The sequence below is a fragment of the Hyla sarda genome, chromosome 1 (assembly GCF_029499605.1).
Source record: "Hyla sarda isolate aHylSar1 chromosome 1, aHylSar1.hap1, whole genome shotgun sequence".
NCBI lineage: Eukaryota > Metazoa > Chordata > Amphibia > Anura > Hylidae > Hyla > Hyla sarda.
In genome coordinates, this window is record NC_079189.1 from 533,417,294 (window position 1) to 533,442,077 (window position 24,784).

The window sequence follows — 24,784 nt, forward strand, 5'->3', positions numbered from 1 at the left end:
CCTATAACACTGCACACACTGATCTCTAATGCTGATCACTGGCGTGCATTAACACGCCTGTGATCAGCATTATCGGCGCTTGACTGCTCCTGCCTGGATCTCAGGCACGGAGCAGTCATTCGTCGATCGGACACCGGGGAGGCAGGTAAGAGCCCTCCCGGTGTCCGATCAGCTGTTCGGGACGCCGCGATTTCACCGCGGCGGTCCCGAACAGCCCGACTGAGCAGCCGGGTTACTTTCACTTTCACTTTAGAAGCGGCGGTCAGCTTTGACCGCCGCTTCTAAAGGGTTAATACCGCACATCGCCGCGATCGGCGATGTGTGGTATTAGCCGCGGGTCCCGGCCGTTGATTAGCGCCGGGACCCACGCGATATGATGCGGGATCGCGGCGCGATCCCGCTTCATATCGCGGGAGCCGGCGCAGGACGTAAATATACGTCCTGCGTCGTTAAGGGGTTAAAGGGGTACTCCGGGGGAAAACTTATTTTTTTTTTTTTTTTTTTTTAAATCAACTGGTGCCAGAAAGTTAAACAGATTTGTAAATTACTTATATTAAAAAATCTTAATACTTCCAGTACTTATTAGCTGCTGAATACTACAGAGGAAATTCTTTTCCTTTTGGAACACAGAGCTCTCTGCTGACTTCATGACCACAGTGCTTTCTGTTGACATCTCTGTCCATTTTAGGAACTGTCCAGAGCAGCATATGTTTGCTATGGAGATTTTCTCCTACTCTGGACAGTTCCTAAAATGGACAGAGATGTCAGCAGAGAGCACTGTGGTCATGATGTCAGCAGAGAGCTCTCTGTTCCAAAAAGAAAATAATTTCCTCTAGTATTCAGCAGCTAATAAGTACTGGAAGGATTAAGATTTTTTAATAGAAGTAATTTACAAATCTGTTTAACTTTCTGGCACCAGTTTATAAAAAAAAAAAAAAAAAAAAAAAACGTTTTCCACCGGAGTACCCCTTTAAAGCCAAAGCTGAAAAAAGCCTGCTGTGCCGAAACGTATACTGTGTGTACAACTGCTATGACCACATGTGAATAAACATCTCAGTTACTGCATCTACCTTGGCGAGTGCTGGGTTCTTCATACTACTGTTAAACTGTAAAATGACCACAAAGCTAAAGTAGCCCTGCACCGATTTAATTTTCATGATCAGTAGGGGTCCCAAAGGTTGAGAAAGCTCGTTACGTCTTTAGCTTTGTGATTTCCAGAATGGTGAATTCATCTTTGGATTATGATGATTATAATCACAATAGGAGTGAGGGTTCTGCTCTTAAGCACTTACAATCTATGAGGAAATAGTTTAGGAAAAAAGCAAAATGGTCTAGGACAGTGTTTCCCAAGCGCGGTCCTCAAGTCCCCCCCAACAGTTCATGTTTCCAGGATTTCCTTTCACAGGTGATATAACTGTGGTGATGCCTGATGCACTGACCAGAATTATATCACCTGTAAAAGACTAAGGAAATCCTGAAAACATGACCTGTTGGGGAGACTTGAGGACCGCATTTGGGAAACACTGATTGAGTACGTAACTCCGGGTCACCCTTTAATTTGATACAGAGATATACAGAGTGTTGTCCTGTTTCATAGGTGAGCCGATCATGGTATGATCCATCAGATAGCAACACCTTTGCGTGCATTACTACATCAGAACTGGGTTGTTCCTGCTGATCTAGAAGTAGTTTATTCTGTGTAGTGTTAGGGTATTATACAGCAGCCTCCCTTTATGTACACATCACATTTCAGAATTCAGTGGATTGAGTGTAAAAGTCTTTCAATATTGGTTCTGTAAGGTGTGTCTAACTCCATTATGACTTATCCGCTGGTAAGAGGATCCCTGAAAAGGACTTGTGGTTTATTCTGCAGATAATCCATGTGGGTGACTGAAGTACAGGAGAAACGGTTATGTGTCACCATATCAAAACTGCAACTAGAGGCAAATAATATACAAATAATAAATGCAGGGGAATGTAGAGAATATCATCACTCCTTATAGTAAATCTTGAGGCAAAATGAAGTGACTTATAGCAGTTCAGATTTACATAGATACAGTATCATTGAAAACAGCCATATGTAACAAAAATAAAAAATAAATTACCTGGACATTTAAAGGGATTTTCCAGTACTAAAACCGTAGGGTTGGCCATCCACGGATATGCTATGATTGTTTGAGAATGGGGGTCTGACACCCAAGACCCTGCCAGTCATCAGAAGGACAAATGAAGGGGACTGAGCTTAAGTATCAGGCACAATGAAAAACAATGAAGAGGCCACTGGTTCTGGTGAATAAAGGGCTAAAATCCTTCATATGATCTATCCTAAAGGTGTCACTTTATTCAAACATTGGACTAAAGTTTTTGGCAGATTTGGACATCTTTCTAAAGTGTATAGGTCCTCCGAATGTTTCTCTGACTAAGGGTATGTTCACACTTCGGAGTGTGAACGGAATCTCCAGTCGCAGAATTCCGCGAGCGAAGATTCAGCCTGGCAGCCGATGGCGGTGGCAGGACCGTGCGGCACTGCGCCACCATTGACGGCTATGCAGTACTCGCAGACTTCCGCGCAAAGAATGAACAAGTTCTTTCTTTGCGCGGAACAATATTAAGCGGCGGAATTGTCCGCTGCCGAAATTCCGCAGTGTGAACGGGTTTCGCGGAGACCCATTCACACTATTGTTAAGTTCACACCGCGGAATTCCGCCCGAATTCCGTAGTGTGAACATACCCTAATTAGGGGGAAAAGAGGATCAGGCAGATTTCAACTGGCAGGCCCTTTTATTCTCTGAGAGGTAAGCCGCCAGCAGAGCTGTCTGGCAGTGACTTTCCCCTCCTTTCTTCATTCCCTATCTGGAATGTTCATGTGTGTAGGGTGATCGAGAGAGATAGCTGTCAGCGAACATCTATTGAAGGTGTATGGGCGTGGTAAGGATTGGCCACCATCGATACTTATCATGTAAAATCTGCAGTGAGCTACAGTGCAGTGCAAGGTAATGGGGTTTTCAAAACTCCCTTCAAAACAGTAATAAGAATCTGCAAAAGATTTAGGACTGGCTGTAGATTCTTAAATGCACCTTGTGTGAACCTATACTTTAAATCTGGATATAAAGTTGTGTAACCTGGTAAATCATTTACTTTGCTTATCTCGTTCTGCTTTTTAATTACAAGTTTCAAATCCTTAAATAAAACAAAATGTTAAATGCTACATTCTGCTGAATTCCTGCTACCAAAGATCACTGAATGAGGAAGATCTCTGTGCCAACCAAGGAATGGCTCTTATTTATTTTATTATACAAAACTTTCCCTAAGCGTTACTTTTATTACTTAGCATGGGGATGTCAAAGGTTCCACCTAAACCAAGTTGTGTCAAAGTGACTGTCAGCTATTGTCTGTCCTGCTGTGCCATTGTGTGTCTCAGAAATACTACCCTCTGCGACAGCTTGCTCTTTTTATAAGCCAAATTCTGAGTTGCACCTGTCATTTCGGGGCTCAGGTATCAAACTTGTTGCATCATTTATTTTGTTTTGTGACTTTTTAGTCTTGCACATTTATCAAATATTTGTGCCTTTCTTCGTCTGACGCACCGTGTCACTATTTTTTTTTTTTTTGTTGTCAGCTGAAGTGGCCGCGGGTTTACTGTATGTGGTGTGCCTGTTTACAAATCATTAATTATTTGCAGCTTTTTAAAACCTTGTGAAATTTTCATGTAACGGAACTCCAGGAAGAGGTAGAATATATGTTTGAGTTTTTTAAAAGGTTGTGCTGCATAATTTGTGACAAACTTAACAATCCGCATGCGATATGATACATGTCTCACTAAATAAGAAAGGAAAAAAAACTTACAACGCAGACACAAAAATGACAAAAAAAAAAAAATCCCCTTTTGATAAGTGATTCCCATAGTATGGATGGTCCACCATGGCTGCTGCACCATTCGTTTTTGAGTATGTCCCATGGCTGCAAATTGCAGCTTCCACATTGCATAATACTCTGCGCATTTTGGAGATTTATTTTCTATGTAACTGTGCTCAGTATGATGATAAATAGAAAAAAGACTATACTTGCTTTCCCCGCTACCAATCCCTCCCCCCCCCCCCGCCACTGACCTTCTCAAGGTGTCGTTCCCACTGTGCATTACAGCACGAGGACCTGCTTGCTTAACCAATCACTGACTGAAAGAGGACGCTGCTTTGGCTCCTGATTGGCTGAGTGGACAGGTCCTTGTACCTACACTATCAACAAGGAAGAGCTGTGCAGTTGGGGCTGACCCTGTGATAACAGTAGCAGCAGTAGAGTGCAGAAGTTACCTTTATTCTATTTATCAGCAGCCTGAGAAAAATTAGAAATTAGAAAAAGAAAGCTTGGAATAACCAGGAAGGTCTCAAACCACCAGGTAGCTATAATACATACAGTACATATAAGAAATATCAGCCTTTAAGGGGTTTTCCCATTATATAAAGTGATATCATGCTACTAGGATATGCCATTACTTCCTATTTGGTTCCTATCTGACTGCCGGGACTACCACATTCCCCAGAATAAAGGAATATCAGTGCTAGGTAAGCATTCTGACCCATCTAATGTGTAGGAAACTGCAGCACAGCCAACGGCTGTCTGGGCATGATGGGAGGTGAAGTTTTGCAACATCTGGAGGGCTACAATAAAAGACCACTGATCTAGGTGGATTAGACTCACAATCTTGGGCATGCGCAGTAATTCTTGGCCTAGCAACCTCTCTGAGAGAGAAATATTTGCCTGAACTGCCTGATAATTGGGAATTGGGGGAAGTGAGATAAGTAGACAGATGGAATATCCCTTTAAAGTTTAAAAATGCAGCTTTGGATATGTATTTACAGTGTATATGAATATTTTTATTTTACTGCAGTGTTTCTTTATTCTTCCAGAGAGGCAGAGAACCTTTCCATCTGGCCGCTGAGAATGGACACATTAACATGATCAATAATCTACTTTCTATGGGATTATTCACAGCTCAGGAAGACAAGGTTAGATATTGCTCTGTTTGGCAATTCCTATTTGTTGCCATAAAAAGTGAATTACATATGTCATGATGACAGGGCAATGAGTACTGGAGATGTTTTACATTGTTTGAAACATTCTTTGAAGTCAGAAAGTCATCAAACCAGTTTTTCAGGTAGTTTTGTTACAATTTCCTCCCACTGTTACGTGTGTTTTCACCTCTTATAGATCCCTACGAATAGAATTCTAATAAGGGTATTCCCATCTCGAAAAGGTTGGATACGTCATTGCTTAAACTTCCATGCTGCTGTTGTATCTCCTCAAAATGCTATTATTGCGTATTGACAACATAAGGTATCACAGGGGTGCCCCTGGTAGAAAATGGGTCACCACTAGCAGCACACCATAATCAAACTAAGTTTCTCTATCTCTAAATAGCTTTACCTCAATTCTTGATGCCATACTCAATTCTAGAGACAGAGATCATTGGGTAAAACTTTTTTTGAGATAGATAGAAGTAGCACAGGGAACAGCCGAATGAGCATTGCACAGCTGTTTCATCCCTTGCTCCTGCCCATTGGCTGACTACAGCCAGAAGCAGGCTGGTACAGATGCTTTCTGTCTCTAAATAGGTTAACCCAATACTGTACCCAAAGCTTCTGTGTCTCTAGTGTCAGGTACAGCACCAGGTATATGGATTTAGAGATAACACCGGGAACAGCAAGTGCAACCATGCTACTGCCCATACACATCTGCTGTACACAGACAGAGCTTAACAATGGCAGTTTGGATGGCAGAGGGGTGAGGGCAGTTTAAGGCTAAATTTTACAAAAGAGGATTTGTGACTAACAAAATATTCTGAAAAAAATAAAATCCCAAAATTCCATTAATTCCTTAAACTTGGCAGGTTTCTTCTTGAAACAGCTCAAGCCCAATCCATGGGCTGACATTAAAATACATGAGGCTACATCACAAATTGGTTTTCCTATCATATACAACCCCTTTAAACTATGGGGGGGGCAGTACTTGGATTAGCCTGTGTGGTGTAAGCATGTTGTTTAAGGGGGGCCCCGGCTACAGTAGGAGAGGGAGTCTCCCTTCTCCCATGTGAACATGCTGAGGGGAGGACCCTGGCGGTGAACTAGGACCAGCAATCACCATGGTTACCAAGTGGTGGCTGCAGTAAGCAAGGAACGGGTAAGAGAGTGCAGGACAAGAGAAAGTCTCTTCTTGCAGAAGATGGTGCAGTGTAATGGAGAACAATAGCCCTGTAGCAGCTCGGTTTGTGACTATTGCACTGTAAATAGGATAATGATGGTCACCATACAGTTCAAGACGTTACCCATGTGGCTATGAGGCTTATTGAGAGAACTCCTGTAATTTTATTCTTATATACAGTAAAGTTTTGATTATTGGATTTTTGCCATTATTTTGTACACCATCCCAAACCTGTATGTTTAATCTGGTCTTTCGCTTTGCTGAGAATAGCACTTGTTTTTTATAGTCAGTATCAATAATTTAACCATAAACAACTGCAAACGTTTTACAAACTTCTGCTGAGATCTGAGAATTCAACATTAATTTGGAGTCATTCTTTGTTACCCATTGTGCCTGCTGCGGGTACAGTTAGCATGTACTGGATCGGTCTGTGAAACTTTTCACTTCTCATGGGAAAGAAAAGTTACATATTCTATAGATAAGTTGTCAGAACTGGGTTGGATGTTATGTGTAGTAAACTACTACCAGCAAAATCTTAGCTGATAAGTAGATCACTTCATTGACCCATGCTCTTCGTGTTTTCTTTGTTGTATCTGTCGCAGGGTGGTAACACAGCTCTTCATCTGGCTGCTGCTAATGGTCATACTGTAGTGGTGAGGGCTCTGTTGGAGCGTTTCAAAGACAAGGACAGACCAAATAAGGTATTTATGAAAAAGAGAACACCTTCAAACAGGCTGGGTATTGTATTTAGAGGATGACCTTAGCTAATATCAGGCTGCCTACAATTGCATTGTAGAACCACAGGAATCATGATCCTTATTTAGAGTAATCTCTGAAGTCTAGTTACCAGTTCACTGCAGAAGGATCCACATCTCTCAGATGTCATCCCATAGTACAACTAACAATGCATATTTCCCAACATTTCTTTTTAAAGAGGTTTCCGAGAATCTGTGGATTTTGGAAAACATTAAAGGGGTACTCCGCCCCTAGAGATCTTATCCCCTATCCAAAGGCTAGGGGATAAGATGTCAAATCGCTGCGGTTGCTGGGGAGCCCCGGGATCGCCGCTGCGGCACTGCGCTATCATTGCTGCACAGAGCGAGTTCACGCTGCACGTAATGACGGGCAATACAGGGCCCGGAGCATCGTTACATCACGGCTCCGTCCCTCGTGATGTCACGGTCCGCCCCCCTCAATACAAGTCTATGGGAGGGGGCGTGGCGCTCGTCACGCCCCCTGCCATAGACTTGCATTAAGGGGACGGGCCGTGATGTCACAAGGGGCGGAGCCATGACGTCACGCTGCTCTGTCCCCTGTATCACCCGTCATTACGCACAGAGCGAACTCGCTCTGTGCAGCAATGATAGCGCGGTGCCGTAGCGGCAATCCCGGGGCTCCCCAGCAGCGGGACTACGGCGATCTGACATCTTATCTCCTATCCTTTGGATAGGGAATAAGATGTCTTGGGGCGGAGTACCCCTTCAATAATGTGCCCATGTTTTCAATACACTTCCACTGCTGAAAATCATCCCTTTCATGGGCAGGTACCAGTCCTGCTAGCACCCAGTTCCAATGCTGAAATCCAAAAAGAAAAGGATCGATTCAGAAAAGATTACCTCCCTGAAGATAAAACATAGAGGGATCATAGTATATGTATAGAAGTTATTAAAAGTATCTTTATTGTTGACTAGGCAGGGGCCACACCCTTTTATTTGGCGGTTGAAGGAGGACATGAGGCCTGTGCTGATCTATTACTGCAAGATGGAAGTGACATCAACACTATAAACCTGGTATGTATATCGCTTTCCTTTCACCTCTTTATAGCTCTTAGGATTGTAAAAACATTAAAGGAGGATCACAGCTGCCATGTGTCTGATTCTAGGGTGGATCTGATATATCGTTGTGTATGTGATTTATTGGTCAAATAAAACAGTGGTACTGTACATAGATGTCAATGACTTTAATGGACATTTTAAAGGCAATGGACTCAATACCCTTTCTAATAGTTGTGGTTTTGCAACATCTGGAGAGTTACAGATCTTTGCTCTAGAGGGTCTAGGTCCAACTCTGAAACCCAATGACTAACTTTTGAGCTGTTGTCTCTTCCTAATATTTTGTGCTAAATAATTTTCACCAAATTTCCATAGTATTGGTTTCTATTTACCCATACTGGTATTGTCCTATTGTATTCATTTTACTATTAATATACATATTTTGTTCACCATATAGTCTTAGTGTGTTTTATATAAAAATTGTATAGCCAGACAACATCTTGAAAACAGTACAGTAATTTGTAAAGTAAAACACATTTGGTTAAAAAACATTTTACATTGGCTTTTTTTTCCCAATTAAAATATTTTTATAAATTTTTCATATGAATCCAATCTGGTGATCAGGTACATGCAGCAGCTTCTGGCAAACAGATGATGCTGCGGGGGACAGTTGCAGTCAGAAACACATGTCCCTTGTATTGGCAGGAAACATGCCGAACCTGAAATTAATTTGTAGACAAATGCATTTTTTCTGGCTTTTAGAATATGAATATATATATATATATATATATATATATATATATATATGTATCCAATAAAAACACCACATTTAGAATTGTAGTCTTTCAGCTGAGGTTTTAGGCAGGTATAGGACTGCGGTTACGGCTCTTCATCCTGGCTCATATAGAGAGGGGTTCCCAGTGTAGATCACCCTCTATGGCATCATATGTCCTAATAGGACATATGAATAAAGACTGTCTTCAAAAGACAACCCATGAACCTGAATTTAAATTTTTGGATCTTCAGTAATCATTTTATATTGTATTTTCCATAGAGGAAATATCAAGTAAATGTCATTTATTCAGTTTCTTTGGTACCTCAATTGATAAAGTACCTCAATGTGTAATTTAATAGTTCTTGAACAATAAAAATGAGTAATTATCATTCCATCTTCAGGAAGGATACAGTGCCTTACATATAGCAGCAGAGAAAGGTTACCTATCCCTGGTCAACTTTCTCCTTAAAAACAACTTTGATATGACGCCATTCTCTAATGTAAGTAAATATTGATATTTTTATTTACTGTATATTATAATTGTAGAAAAACATATAATGTAATGTCAAATCTATGGAGCCAAAATATATCAACAAGAGTACAGTACACTTTATAAAAGTGGGTGCAAGGAGTTCCATGCGTATTGCAAAAAGAGTTAACTGTAGGATCTATACTGTAATGGGGAAATATTTGCAGAGATCCACTGTGCTACCCGGCTAGTTTGTCTTTGGGCAAAGCTTTGGAATGGGGTACCCTTTTTTTGTTTATTTTGTGTTTTATGGTGAGCATATCTCTATTTAGATGCACTTTTTACAACACTCTGGAATTTATAGAGACATTGCTGAATTAATATTTAGTCTAAACACACACACACACACAGTCACTATGAATGCGATGGCCAAAGCAGTATAAACAATAAAGAGACACACCAGACTGCCAAGAGTCAGTACTCACTGATATGATATTGACAGCTTAAAATTAGGATTGGCCATCACTACTAACCAGATAAACTTTTAAGAGGTATGGCCAACACCCCAAATAGCTTTGTTAATATACCCTCCTGTTTCAGAGCTATGATGGTTTATAGTTTGTTTGACAATATAGGGAGTCAGTGAGATGGGTTTGAACTTTATTTCTTTTTTTATCTGTCGCAGATGATGGGCAGGATTATACAGTCGGGGGCGTATATGGCTAAAAAAACACCTATTTAAAAGCAGGCTGAAGGATTAATAGGAAACTTGTATACAGCAACAGAGAAAAGGGGTTATTGGAACACTAAGGCCCAGATTTATCAAAGAATGTCTACAGTAGAGCTACTTTCCCACGTTTCTATGGGTGGTGGGTTTCACTAGCGTGCATCTTATTTATCAAGAAGGTGCAGCAGGATGATGAATTTTGCGAAGTTCTGCTGTGGTGGGAAAAGTTCTACCACATACAATTTTCTAGATGCTTGTGAGGTAGGGAAGTAGATACGTTCCCTGGTCCTGAAATTGGCAGGTTAGGTGTTTTTACTTACTTTCACAGAGCTGCCGGGACATTTTTACTTGCATTTTAGACGCTTAGACCATTGTGGTGTCTAAGGGGTTAAAGCGGGGCATCACCGTGATCGGTGATGTCTGGCATTAGAGATGGGTCCTGGTGGCAGATAGCCACCAGGACCCCCCAGCTATGACCTGCGCTCAGCTCCTGAGTGCGTGTCATAGAAGGGGAGTGGGTCGCTGTTGTCCACAAGAGGTTAAAGGTTGAATTGCGAAAAGTAGATGTGATTATCACGCCTACTGGTAGGTGGTGTAGCTTTGCGCCTAAAAAAGTACCTTTGCGCACAAAATAGTGACTTTTGACAAAAGTCGCAAATGATAAATACATGACTATTGCTTGCTCAAAAATAAAAAGTTCTACGGATAGGCAAAAAGAGTGAAACTGTATATATCAAAAGAAGCATAAAAGTCACTAAATATGCTGCTTGCGCCTGAACTGTGCTAAAGCATAGACAAAAAAATGCTCTAAAAGCAATGAGAAATCTCCCCCTAAATGTCAAAATGTCAAGCAACAAAGGCAGTGTGATAAGCTCATTTTGTTCCAACCACACTATTTTAAAAGATTAGTGATATCTTACTACTAAATGATTTCTATTGGTGCATAAGTTAAGCCCACTTGACACGATCCCCCCAAATTTCTGCAGTCGCGTCAAGTAGAGAAGTAGTAAGGGTGAAAGGGCCTGAAGACTTTCTGAATACACTGTATATACATCTACTGTTTACAGCCAATGCACATTATAAAAATAAATATGATTTTATTTGAATATAAACCAATTATACTGCAATTTGTAAAATAGTAAACTGAGATTTGTAAAGGATCTGTGTATTTATGTTTTATCTTCTATCAGGATAAGAATACTCCCATCCATGTAGCCATTCTCCATAATCATATGGACATAGTGGATGTTCTCATGGAGGCTGGTTATGAAATTGATGCCCCTAATGTGGTAAGTAGAGCCTAATCCAGATAAAAGAGCTAATGACTCTTGACAAGGAAACCAGTTATTTATGTTTAGATCCTCAACAAATTGCTTTCATTTTCTATATTACTGCAAATAAATAAAAAATAATTATTATCATTCTGTACAGATTGTCAATTTGAAGTAAGCCTAAATTAATAGTGGTATAATGTGTATACACTTTGACAGCTAATTTTTTATTGGTCCGGTACATCTAAAAGGAAAAATTAAAGGGGTACTCCGCCACTAGACTTCTTATCTCCTATCCAAAGGATAGAGGATAAGATGTCTGATTGTGGGGGTCCCACTGCTGGAAACCCCTGCGATCTCTCCTGCAGCACCCCCTGTGACGGGCAATACAGGGGCCAGAGTATCATGACGTTACAGCCCTGTTCCCTCGTGATGTCATGGCCCGCCCCCTCAACACAAGTCTATGGGAGTGGGCGTGATGGCCACCATGCCCCCTCCCATAGACTTGCATTGAGGGGGCAGGCATGAAGTCACTATGGGGCGGGGCCACAATGTCACAATACTCCGGCCCCTGTATCGCCCGTCATCAGGCACGGAGCAAAGTTCGCTCTGTGCAGCAGATGATGGGGTGCTGCAGGAGAGATCGCGGGGGTTACCAGCGGCAGGACCCCTGCAATCAGACATCTTATCCCCTATCCTTTTGGATAGGGGATAAGATGTCTAACGGTGGAGTATCCCTTTAAGCAAAACTGCAAATAGTCTTAATTAAATAAAACATGTATGCAGCCTTTATTAAGACTTATGTCTTGATAGGGAATTCAATGGATTCCTTCAATATGTTGTTTGATTCAGAATCAATAGTTATAAATGACCAGACCTGGTGGAAGAATGAATGACACAGACTCCAGCTGTATACATATGTTTCTGAGTTTACTTACAGAGACCAAAATTCCTATAGCACACAAGAGAGAGAGAGGATGGCACATTGTCAAATTATACATAGCTACAAACATATGTCTAATCTCATTAGCAGGAAATAAAGCTTCAAACTAAATGGCCTTGAAGCTTTCTTCTAAGCTCAGCACTTGTAACCTTGAATATTGCTAATAAGGTTCATGAATAAAAGAATACAGACAAGATGGCGGATCATAGACAACATGGCTGATGATATACAAGATGGAGTATAAAATATAAAAGGCTGAACTTCCCTCACAATCCCCCATTCAAAATTTAGAAAACATGAAGACAGCTCAGAACAAGTTGTCCAGCTTAATATTTTTTCTATGTGTACTGGAATTGCTAGATACGGCATGCTGTAAGCTGATACAGGCGAGCTCTTGACCTAGCAGTGTATGGTGTTTGAGGAACTTATTGTCAATTTCCCTTTCTTGGTGTAGGTTTTTGTATGTTCCTGTGACTATTAGATATAACATGAAAAGGATATAAATGCAGATCCTCATTCTTCCACCGGAGCCAGCACTTTCTTGCAGTGTGAGGCATGGATCCAACTACCCTTTCCATATAGTTTTACAGAAGTGCTGTTAGTCAGTAACACCTGGTATGGGCCATCAAATCATTGGTCCAAAGATTTTCGGATGTATCTCTTTATCATCACCCAATCACCAGGCTGGGGACTATGAGTTCCTTCAAGACTGTCTGGATCTGGAATGGAAGAAAACACTTGCCCATGTGTTAGTTTCAGATGCTTAACAAGGCCTGCACATAAGTGGTCAGATTCCCATACTAGTGCTGTAGCTGTAATATCCTCCCCACAGATAGACCTCAGGTCACCCTGAAAGAGATCAACACAACACAAGATATACACATAGCCTGAAAAAGGGGTCAAGCTTATCTAATCTACCTGGACTCTCTAAAGTGGACAGAGTGGCTTTGGATATACTTTCGGGGGGACTGGTACAGTCCTTCCTGGATTGTGTAGAGCACAGGTCATCCAGGCTTGAAGAAAAGCTTCTACGGTGGTGGAGATACCGGGGCTATCCAAGATTTGTCTATGACTTACCGCATGGCCCCTTTGGACAAATGTGTTTTACCATGTATTACTTGGGCCATCATTGGGAACAGAGCTCTAGGCAGGCAGAGTTTTGCAGAAGTCCCTCATATGTCATCTTTCCTCCTCACCCCCTTAATTTCTTCCAAGACTCCTTTACAGCAACATCTGCCTGTTGTGAAAGAGTTGTTAACATGCTTACCTCCATGTCTTTGGCAGATATCACTAGGACTGGCTTGTCCTTCCCTTTTCATGGCAGTGGTGTCAGCCAACTCATTACCTTTGACTTCTAGAGTACCAGCCTTGGTATGGGCCCTAATTTTGACAATTGCCACCTGCTCTGGCAGTTTTTTTTTAATTGTTTACTTGAAGAGGTGAGAAAAGCTTTCCAGATAAGTCTTTTAGCGGTTTTATCCCCAGCCAAGTCTGTAGGCCTCAGTTAGTGCAGCCAACTCATTACCTTTTTGCCCTGGGCAATAAGGTAGAGTTGTTCAGCTTTGACTACTTGGTGTAATGTAGAGTAACTTAACTGCATACCCCATTAGGAATCATGTGAGAACCCTGCTGTTGCATTAGCTCCTCTCTCCCATTATTTCCCTTCCTACTCTGAATCCAGACATTCTCCACCAGAGAGCAATGTATTTTGATTCAAGGTTATTGTCTGTTATCCTGTGTAGAACAGGGAGGGGTGTACTGGATTGAAGAGAAGCCCAGATAAAGGAGAGGGTTAACCACCAAGCTGCTACAAGTCAGTGAATGGAATCAAAAGGGTGACTCCCCCTCCCACAAACCAAAATGCAATTCTGAAATTATATAATTCTTTCTCGAGAACAGAATTTTAACCCAATAAGACAACAATGTCTCAATGCTGCACCCCAGACAGACAGGACACCTCTACTGTTCTACGAGGCCTTATAATTATTCAAAGCAAAATAAAAAGGTGACTTAATATTTTATCATAAGAGATAAACTACATATTAAAAGAACACAAGAAAAACTAAATAAAACAAACTATGAGTACCGCTCTAACACAGAACTCTGAGAAAAACAGGGGACAGATAAACTTCAGACCCCCCCCCCCCCCTTCAGCATCAAGCATCTCATACATAACCTCTGAGAGAAAGACGGGAGGAAATGCAGCCCCGACCATGTACCTGAATCACTACAGATGTGCCGTGTCCAGCACCCTAATAGTAAATAACAACTAAGCACCGATCCATTCCTGATCTACAATGCAGAAGTATAAATCTAAACAGAACAGCAGACCAGTACATATTAGGAAAATGTCAAAATCAAGTAGAGACAAGGGTTAAAAACAATAACATGCCAAAGAATGATCAGTGACATACAATGAAATACAGATAGAGAACACTACAAAATAAATAGATATATTAAGACACAAGATAAGACACCAACAACAGCTAAAATCCTACTGTTTAAACATAATCACTGAATTTTATCTCTGGAGATCCAGAATTACAACCAAACAAAAACAGTAGTGACACAAATACGTAAGCGAACATACTCAGGGACACAGAAGCTTATCAATTAGATTATATTCTGCCATTCCTAATTCAACTAAAACATTGAAAACATTGCATACTCCAGAATTTCCACTAATCCGGCAACTTCTACATTTACTAAATATATTTACTGCAAATATGAAACACTTGATTTATCCCATGAAATTATGTCTTTAGCACTTACTAAAACCATTCACAAATTCACCTACTATGTTAATTACACATTAATTGCATTTAAAACAAGCCCTCCTCTTGGAATGTTAGGGCGTTGGAAAATCCCTGGACGTCATTTTGAGACATTAAACATGTATCATTCCTCGCATAAGGTAGGAAAAAGAAGTTCGATTTTACATCTTCCATTACCATTGAAATATAAGATTCACTTAAAAATGTAGCATGTTAGATATACGTGCTGTATATATAGTAGACAATATTACAGACTTCACAATAACATACATGCACATGGACTTTACAGAAAGCTTCTGTCTATAACTTCCTATTTTTATTCAACCTAACTTGCCAACATTTCCCATAATTCTCTGTCTTCCAAATGCCGATTACTCAGTATTCCATCACTGTCACATCCTGACTTCCTTTTTGATTCCTGACATTCCTTTATTCCTACTATAGCACTACTTTCCATTTGTTTGGTTTGGTATGTTTTAGGGCACTCCCCCCTCTTTCCTCCATCTCTAATTCCTGCCTTATTTTATAAGGGCATACCGGGATATTTCCCTCTGTATTTAAAAGGCATCCCTTTTCCCAGAGATATTTCACTTTTAATTACTAGAGATCGGATAAGGGGGACCATCAGGCATATTTATCTCTTAATTACTTAACAGGCTCCCTGTCTGACTCGCTGCCCTATCTTATACAAACCCCACAAGACAAAACACACAAATATGGACAAACAGAGACCAACCATTACTCAAACAACATATCATCTATAAAGGATTCCTTTGACTCAAAGGAAAAAGATTATACTGAAAGCATGCATACCTACCCCCTCGGACAAAGGAGCAGGATCAGCCCGGGAAGCACAGATAGAGGTGGCAAGATAAAGTCTTACCCTACAGCGCTGTTTTATTAATCTGTAGTTCCAGGTGTAACTGCTCCTCCTCGAAGTCCGAAGGTTCGGTAATGTGGCTTTTTCAGTCATCTTCAAGCCTACCCAGGAAACGCCAAATTGATAGGGAATTCCATGGATTCCTTCAATATGTTGTTCAATACCGAATCAATAGTTATAAATGACCAGGCGTGGTGGAAGAATGGCAGATGATGGGGTGCTGCAGGAGAGATCGCGGGGGGTTACCAGCGATCAGACATCTTAAGATGTCTAGGGGTGGAGTACCCCTTTAAGCAAGACTGCAAATAGTCTTAATTAAATAAAACCTGTATGCAGCCTTTATTAAGACTTATGTCTTAAATCAATATGTTGTTTGATTCCTAATCAATAGTTATAAATGACCAGGCCTGGTGGAAGAATGAATGACGCAGACTCCAGCTGTATACAGACTCTTCTGAGACCAAGACCTAGATTTTTATAGCACACAAGAGAGAGAGAGAGGATGGCACACTGCCAAATTATACGTAGCTACATATGTTTAATCTCATGAGCAGAAAATAAGGCTGCAAACTAAATGGCCTTGAAGCTTTCATGTAAGCTCAGCACTTGTAACCTTGAATATTGCTAATGAAGTTCATGAATGAAAGAATACAGGCAAGATGGCAGATCATAGACAACATGGCTGATGATATACAAGATGGAGTATAAAATATAAAAGGAGTATATGAAAACGTATATAAAAACATATAACAAGCTGACTTCCCTCACATGTCTCCAGACTTACAAATCTGTAATAAACTGTTGATTTGATCTTGCAGTCATGTGATGCCCCCTAATCTACTGTCTAAACATTAGAAATATGATGGGGCTGATGAAGGAAGATCAGACTACACACAAGGTTTGTTTGTAGTCTGTAACCATGGAAACACAGAAGTCTTCTCAGGAGCTGTGTAAATAGATTTCAATTATTATTCTTACAAGATTTGAGTTTAGAATCTTCTAGTCAAGTTATTATATTGGTAGGGTTTATCCTTTCAGTGATTATTGGCATATTTTGGCCATGGCACATATGTGGATGCAATATTAAGTAAGAATTGTGTAGTTTAGTGAAGGTAACCTGTATATAACATTGTTTTGTCTTTCGTTAACTACAGAGGCTACAGACTCCTTTGCATATAGCTTCTGAGCTCAAGAACACTGATTTGGTGGAAAAGCTTCTTATAGCTGGTTGTGATCTTAGGATTGAAGATAAGGTATGCTAGTTATTTAAAATACAGAATTTTTTACATTGTTACCTGTCAGATTAAAGGAAAACTGTCATCCTGTTCACCCACATTAAACCCAATACACCGGGTTTATAATGCAGGTAAACAGGAGACCGATGCGGGGTCACTGACTAATATACATACCTGCAGTCCGGTGCCGGTCCCTCTGACGATCGGTTCTATCTGCACTGAATTGCATGCTGGAGGCAGGCCCGCCGGCTGGATTTAAATATTCTTGGTCGCTGGTCACATGAGCGCTCAGTATGCACAAGTGCAAGTGACCAGTGACCATGAATATTCAAATCCAGCCGGCGGGCCTGCCTCCAGCATGCAATTCAGCGCAAATAGAAGCCGAACTATAGGTATGTATATTAGTCAGAGACCCTGCATCGGTCTCCTGTTCACCTGCACTATAACCCGGTATATTGGGTTTAGTGTGGGTGAACAGGATGACCGGGGGTATGAGCAGGGCCGCCATTAGAATTTTTGGGGCCCCATACAGCTGAAGTTCCTGCCCCTCCCTAATTATACAAACATGGGTATCAGTTTAATCAGATTTTTGGTGTTCTGTACATTTTATGGTTAAATGAAAGGTGTTATTACAAACTACAATTGGTCGTGCAAAAAACAAACATGGGTATCAGTTTAATCAGATTTTTGGTGTTCTGTACATTTTATGGTTAAATGTAAGGTGTCATTACAAACTACAATTGGTCGTACAAAAAAATTAAAAAATTAAGTCTCTTAAAGGGGGGGGGGGGGATGAAAATTTCAGTGTGTTTTTTTTAGGGGTGAAAGGGACAGCAATAGTGTGGTGTGAATGTACCCTAAGGTGCTTGATGCAAAGTGAACTAGCCTTTCTGCTACATCTTTTGTACTTACAAGACGATGCCTATGATGGAATGGAATGATTGGCAAATAGCAAGGTAGATAAAGAAGGTGGAAGATATATAGATGATAAAAGATGGAAGGAAGAAAGAAAGAAAGGGAGAAGATAATTACACAAGAATGAGGAGCAAGAAATAAAAGAATGATAAAGGTGGATAAGGCTAGGGGCATATTGCTTTTTGATTCTCCATCACAGGTAAGAATGGGATGCCAATGTATACTGTGGTGAAGAGCAGTGGGTGCAATTTTATTCAATTGCCCAAACAGTGTTACCTAGTTACTCATTTTGGGCCATGACTTTTTCAACTGGACAGAGCAGCAGGCTGGTCATTTAGGTCTGGTAAAATTACTTATACAGCTAGAATGGAGTCACTAGATTACTCTGTTCAGGCAATTGAATTAAATGGCACCCAATGCTTTCCGCACTATTTGTCAGTATCCAGTTCTTGGCTGGATGCTGACAGATACTTGTGACAAGGATTTAAAGAAAAGATAAAGTGAGCGGAAGGGGTTAATGAAGTGACATGGGGCCTGGGCACATGGTCTGCCAACCCCCTACAGCATTGTCTGTTGGTCAGTCAGTAAATCATCTTCAGTAATTAATCAGATAGTATGAGGGGGATGTCACTGTTATTACACTTTACTTACCTGCACTGCAACCTCCAGAAAACTTCCTCCCACACTTCTATCCGACTCTGAGACCATCACTAAAGAGTATCTATTGATGTTCCATAGGAGGGTCCTTACCTTTCACCTGGTGTTCAATCGCCGAATGACTGCTCAGTGCCTGAGATCCAGGCATGAGCAGTCAAGTGGCAGAATAATTGATCAATGGTTTCCTATGAGAAACCATTGATCAATGTAAAAGATCAGTGTGTGCAGTGTTATAGCCCCCTATGGGGGCTATAACATTGCAAAAAAAAAAGTGAAAAAAAAAAGTTAATAAAGATCAGTTAACCCCTTCCCTAATAAAAGTTTGAATCACCCCCCTTTTCCCATAAAAAAAAGAAAAAAACGGTGTAAATAAAAATAATACTAAACATATGTGGTATTGTCGCTTGCGGAAATGTCCAAATTATAAAAATACGTAATTAATGAAACCACACAGTCAATGAAGTACGCGCAAAAAAATTCCAAAGTCCAAAATTGCGTATTTTTGGTCACTTTTTATATAATGAAAAAATTAATATAAAGTGACCAATAAGTCCGATCAATACAAAAATGGTACCGCTAAAAACTTCAGAAAAACTTCACAAAAAATGAGCCCTCATACCACCCTATATGCTGAAAAATAAAAAAAAGTAATAGGGGTCAGAAGATGACAATTTTAAACGTATAAATTTTCCTGCATGTAGTTATGATTTTTTCTTCAGAAGTACGACAAAATCAAACCAACATAAGTAGTGTATCATATTAATCTTACGGACCTACAGAATAAAGACAAGGTGTCAGTTTTACTGAAAAAGATTACTGTGTGGAAACGGAAGCCCCCAAAATGTACAAAATTGATTTTTTTCTGAAATGTTGACGCACAACGATTTTTTTCCATTTTGCTGTAGATTTTTGGGAAAAAATGACTGATGTCATTGCAAAATAGAATTGGTGGCGCAAAAAATAAGCCAATACATGGATTTTAAGATGCAAAATTGAAAGAATTATGATTTTTTAAAGGTAAGGATGAAAAAACGAAAGTGCAAAAACGGAAAACCCCGGGTCCTTAAGGGGTTAACATAGATGCCGGACAGATGTGAACCCAGTCTTACTATCCATCATGACTTGACCCAATAACTTCATATACTTTTTAAACCAAGCAATATGATATTCTATTCCAAAATAATACCTTACAACACTACAATAATGCAACCAAAACATACCCAAATACCCCCATACTGTGCTTAACCCTTTAACGACCACGGATGTAAATGTACATCCTGGTGCGGAGGTACTTCGCGCACCAGGACGTACATTTACGTCCTGTACATGACCGCGAGCATCAGAGCGGTGTTCGCGTCATGCACTGCAGGTCACAGCCGGGGACACGCCGGTAATGGCGGATATGAGCGATCGCGCTGATGTCCGCCATTAACCCCTCAGATACTGTGATCAATACAGATCACGGCATCTGCGGAAATGCGCATATTTAAATGATAGGATCGCCGACGGGGATGCCGCAGAGATCTGATCATCCATAATGGTGGACTAAGGTCCCCTCACCTGCCTCCAGCCATCTCCAGGGGTCTTCTGCTCTGGTCTGAGATCAAGCAGACCAGAGCAGAAGATTGCCGATAACACTGATCAGTGCTATGCCATATGCATAGCACTGAACAATATTAGCAATCAAATCATTGCTATAGATATTCCCCTATGGGGACATAAAAAGTGTAAAAAAAAAAAAAATTTAATTCAAGTTGTCCCTTTTTCCTCATTTTACCCCCAAAAAGCGTAAAAAATGTATAAACATATTTGGTATCAACGTGTGTGTAAATGTCTGAACTATCAAAATATAAGGTGAATGATCCCGTACAGTGAACAGCATTAACTTAACATTTTTTTAAATAGTCCAAAATTGCTGCTTTTTTGTCACATTTTATGAAAAAATTTAAATCGATTTAAAAGTTTCATATACGCAAATGTGGTATCGATAAAAAGTACAGATCACGGCCCGATAAATGAGCCCTCATACCGCCCCGTATACGGAAAAATGAAAAAGTTATAGGTGGTCAAATAGGGCGATTTTAAACATACTGATTTTGTACAAAAAGTTTATTATTTTTTAAAAGCAGTACAATAATAGAAATGTATGTAAAGATGGGTATCATTTTAACCCCTTCCCTCTTTGGCTATTTTTCACTTTTGCACTTTAGTTTTTTCCTCCTCACCTTCTAAAAATCATAACACTTTACATTTTCCACCTAAAAATCCATAGAGGGCTTATTCTTTGTGCCAACAATTTTACTTTGTAATACCATTAATAGTTTCACCACAAAATCTACTGCAAAAACAGAAAAAAAATATTTTTGGGACAAAATTTAAAAGAAAAAAAAAAAAAAGACATTTTGTAATTTTTAGCCACTTCCATTTCTACGTAGTGCAGTTTTCGGTAAAAATTGCACCTAATAGTTATTCTGTAGGTCTATACGGTTGCAATGATACCCAATTTATACAGGTTTGATTTTATTTTACTACTATACAAAAATGATAACTACACGCACCAAAATTAATACGTTAAAAAATTTTCTCTTGTGACCCCTGTAAATTTTTTCTTTTTCCATATACAGGGTGGTATGAGGGCTCATTTTTTGTGCCGTGATTTAAAGTTTTTATTGGTACCATTTTTGTTTTGATCTGACTTTTTGATCACTTTTTATTAATTTTTTTATGGTATAAAAAGTGACCAAAAATATGCTATTTTGGATTTTAGAATTTTTTTACGTGTACGCCATTGACCGTGCAGTTTAATTAATGATATGTTTTTATAGTTCAGACATTTACGCATGTGGTGATACCAAATATGTTTATTTTTATTTACACGTTTATTTTTTTTTTTAAATGGGAAAAGGGGGATCTCAGGCACAGAGCAGTCATTCGGCGATCGGACGTGCAGGAGACAGGTAGGGATCCTCCTCGCGTCCTGCAAGCTGTTTGGGACGCTGCGATTTCACTGCGGCTGTCCCGAACGGCACCGCTGAGCTAACTGGCATTATTTACTTTCGTTTTAGACGCGGCAATCAAGGGTTAATGCTGGGCATCAGCGATGTCCGGCATAAGCCGTGGGTCCCGGTTGCTTATAGCAACCGGGACCCATTGGGTATGATGCGCGCTCTCCTTCTGAGCGTGTGTTATACCTCGGGAGCCGCAAATGGATGTGAATGTACGTCCATTTGCATTAAGGGGTTAATTGTATTGACCCACAGCATAAAGAAAAAAATTCATTTTTACTGTAACATGTACAATGTGAAAACTAAACCCTCCAAAATTAGCAAAATTGTGGTTTTCATTTACATTTCCAAATAAAAAAGTATTTTTGGATCCACTGTACATTTTATGGTAAAATGAGAGGTGTCATTACAAAGTACAATTGTTCACAAAAAAATCAAGCCCTCATATGGATCTGTTGATGAAAATATAAAAGAGTTATGGATTTTAGAAGACAAGGAAGAAAAACAAGAACACAAAAACAAAATTGGCTTGGTCCTTAAAGGGTACCTCTCATCAAATAAACTTATGATATATTTTAGATTAATGAATGTTGAATAACTTTCCAATAGCATGTTAATGAAAAATATGCTTCTTTCTATTGTATTTTTCCCGATCAGTCCTGTCAGCAAGCATTTCTGACTCATGCTGGAGTCCTAAACACTCAAACAGGCTGTGAACAAAGCAGGCTGGCAGCTCTGAGTGTTCTCCTTTGTGAACAAAGCAGACTGGCAGCTCGTAGTGTTTAGGACTCCAGCATGAGTCTCAAATGCTTGCTGCCAGGACTGGTAGGGAGACCCCTAGTGGTCATTTCTTCAAAGTGGAAAATTAAATAGAAAGAAGCATAGTTTTTAATAACATGCAATTGTAAAGTTATTCTGCATACATTAATCTATAATATATCAAACGTTTTTTTGATGAGAGGTACCCTTTAACCCCTTAAGGACGCAGGACGTAAATGTACGTCCTGGTGAGGTGGTACTTAACGCACCAGGACGTACATTTACGTCCTAAGCATAACCGCGGGCATCGGAGCGATGCCCGTGTCATGCGCGGCTGATCCCGGCTGCTCATCGCAGCCAGGGACCCGCCGGCAATGGCCGACGCCCGCGATCTCGCGGGCGTCCGCCATTAACCCCTCAGGTGCCGGGATCAATACAGATCCCGGCATCTGCGGCAGTTCGCGATTAAAATGAACGATCGGATCGCCCGCAGCGCTGCTGCGGGGATCCGATCATTCATAACGCCGCACGGAGGTCCCCTCTCCTTCCTCCGTGCGGCTCCCGGCGTCTCCTGCTCTGGTCTGTGATCGAGCAGACCAGAGCAGGAGATGACCGAAAACACTGATCTGTTCTATGTCCTATACATAGAACAGATCAGTATTAGCAATCATGGTATTGCTATGAATAGTCCCCTATGGGGACTATTCAAGTGTAAAAAAAAATGTAAAAAAATGTAAAAGTAAAAGTAAAAAAAAAGTGAAAAATCCCCTCCCCCAATAAAAAAGTAAAATGTCCGTTTTTTCCTATTTTACCCCCAAAAAGCGTAAAAAACATTTTTTATAGACATATTTGGTATCGCCGCGTGCGTAAATGTCCGAACTATTAAAATAAAATGTTAATGATCCCGTACGGTGAACGGCGTGAACGAAAAAAAATAAAAAAAGTCCAAAATTCCTACTTTTTTAATACATTTTATTAAAAAAAAAATTATAAAAAATTGTATTAAAAGTTTTTTATATACAAATGTGGTATCAAAAAAAAGTACAGATCATGGCGCAAAAAATGAGCCCCCATCCCGCCGCTTATACGGAAAAATAAAAAAGTTATCAAAATAAAGGAATTATAAACGTACTAATTTGGTTAAAAAGTTTGTGATTTTTTTTAAGCGCAACAATAATATAAAAGTATATAATAATGGGTATCATTTTAATCGTATTGACCCTCAGAATAAAGAACACATGTCATTTTTACCAGAAATTGTACGGCGTGAAAACAAAACCTTCCAAAATTAGCAAAATTGCGTTTTTCGTTTTAATTTCCCCACAAAAATAGTGTTTTTTGGTTGCGCCATACATTTTATGATATAATGAGTGATGTCATTACAAAGGACAACTGGTCGCGCAAAAAACAAGCCCTCATACTAGTCTGTGGATGAAAATATAAAAGAGTTATGATTTTTAGAAGGCGAGGAGGAAAAAATGAAAACGTAAAAATTAAATTGTCTGAGTCCTTAAGGCCAAAATGGGCTGAGTCCTTAAGGGGTTAAGTGGTTAAGTACTACCAAACCATGCCCACCCAAATTGTGGCCAAATAACACCAAATACTGCCGTACTGTGCTGTAAGATGCCTGTACTTCTATATATTTATGCATAGATATCAAATTAATAATTTATATTCCACAATAGGAGGGTATAATGTTTTTATTGACAAATAGAAAAGCAAAAGATGGAGATACTCAATCTACCAATGTGTCTGAGAACTTTGTCAAGGTGATATCCTCAAATACACCCAAAAGGGAGGTCAAACAGAAAAAATGGTAAATGACAAGTTCTCAAGGAGTCTGAATTGTGTATATATATATATATATATATATATATATATATATATATATATATATATATATATATATATAATGTGTGTATAGGAAGGTGGAGCTGATAGAGAATTGAGAGAAAATGAGAAAAAATGGTCTTGTCTATATTAAAGGTGTTGTGCAATTAGAATGATAAAAAATAATATTAATGATTGCTCATATGCTCATGTCCAAAGTACAATAGATAATTTATTATTTAGAACGATAAAACAGTAAATGCAATATTGTGTTGTATTTACTGCTTTATTGTTTTGATGAATAAATTATCTATTGTACTTTGGACATGAGCATATGAGCAATCATTAATATTATTTTTTATCATTCTAATTGCACAACACCTTTAATATAGACAAGACCATTTCATACCCACACCATTTTTTCTCATTTTCTCTCAATTCACTTCAGTTCCACCTTCCTATACACACACACACACATATATATATATATATATATATATATATATATATATGTATATATATACAATTCAGAGTCCTTGAGAACTTGTCATTTACTTTTTATAATGTTTTTATA

General features: G+C 39.6%; 1 protein-coding gene across 1 annotated transcript in view; it reads left to right on the forward strand.

The window, feature by feature from the left end:
- The window catches only part of ANKDD1B (ankyrin repeat and death domain containing 1B), a 62,499-nt gene that overhangs the window by 19,087 nt on the left and 18,628 nt on the right, over nucleotides 1-24,784 (forward strand). Inside the window, exons 6-11 of the mRNA XM_056540331.1 lie at nucleotides 4,908-5,006; nucleotides 6,801-6,899; nucleotides 7,890-7,988; nucleotides 9,147-9,245; nucleotides 11,132-11,230; nucleotides 16,964-17,062. Coding sequence (XP_056396306.1) covers nucleotides 4,908-5,006; nucleotides 6,801-6,899; nucleotides 7,890-7,988; nucleotides 9,147-9,245; nucleotides 11,132-11,230; nucleotides 16,964-17,062 — 594 coding nt within the window. The remainder of the gene's footprint in view (nucleotides 1-4,907; nucleotides 5,007-6,800; nucleotides 6,900-7,889; nucleotides 7,989-9,146; nucleotides 9,246-11,131; nucleotides 11,231-16,963; nucleotides 17,063-24,784) is intronic.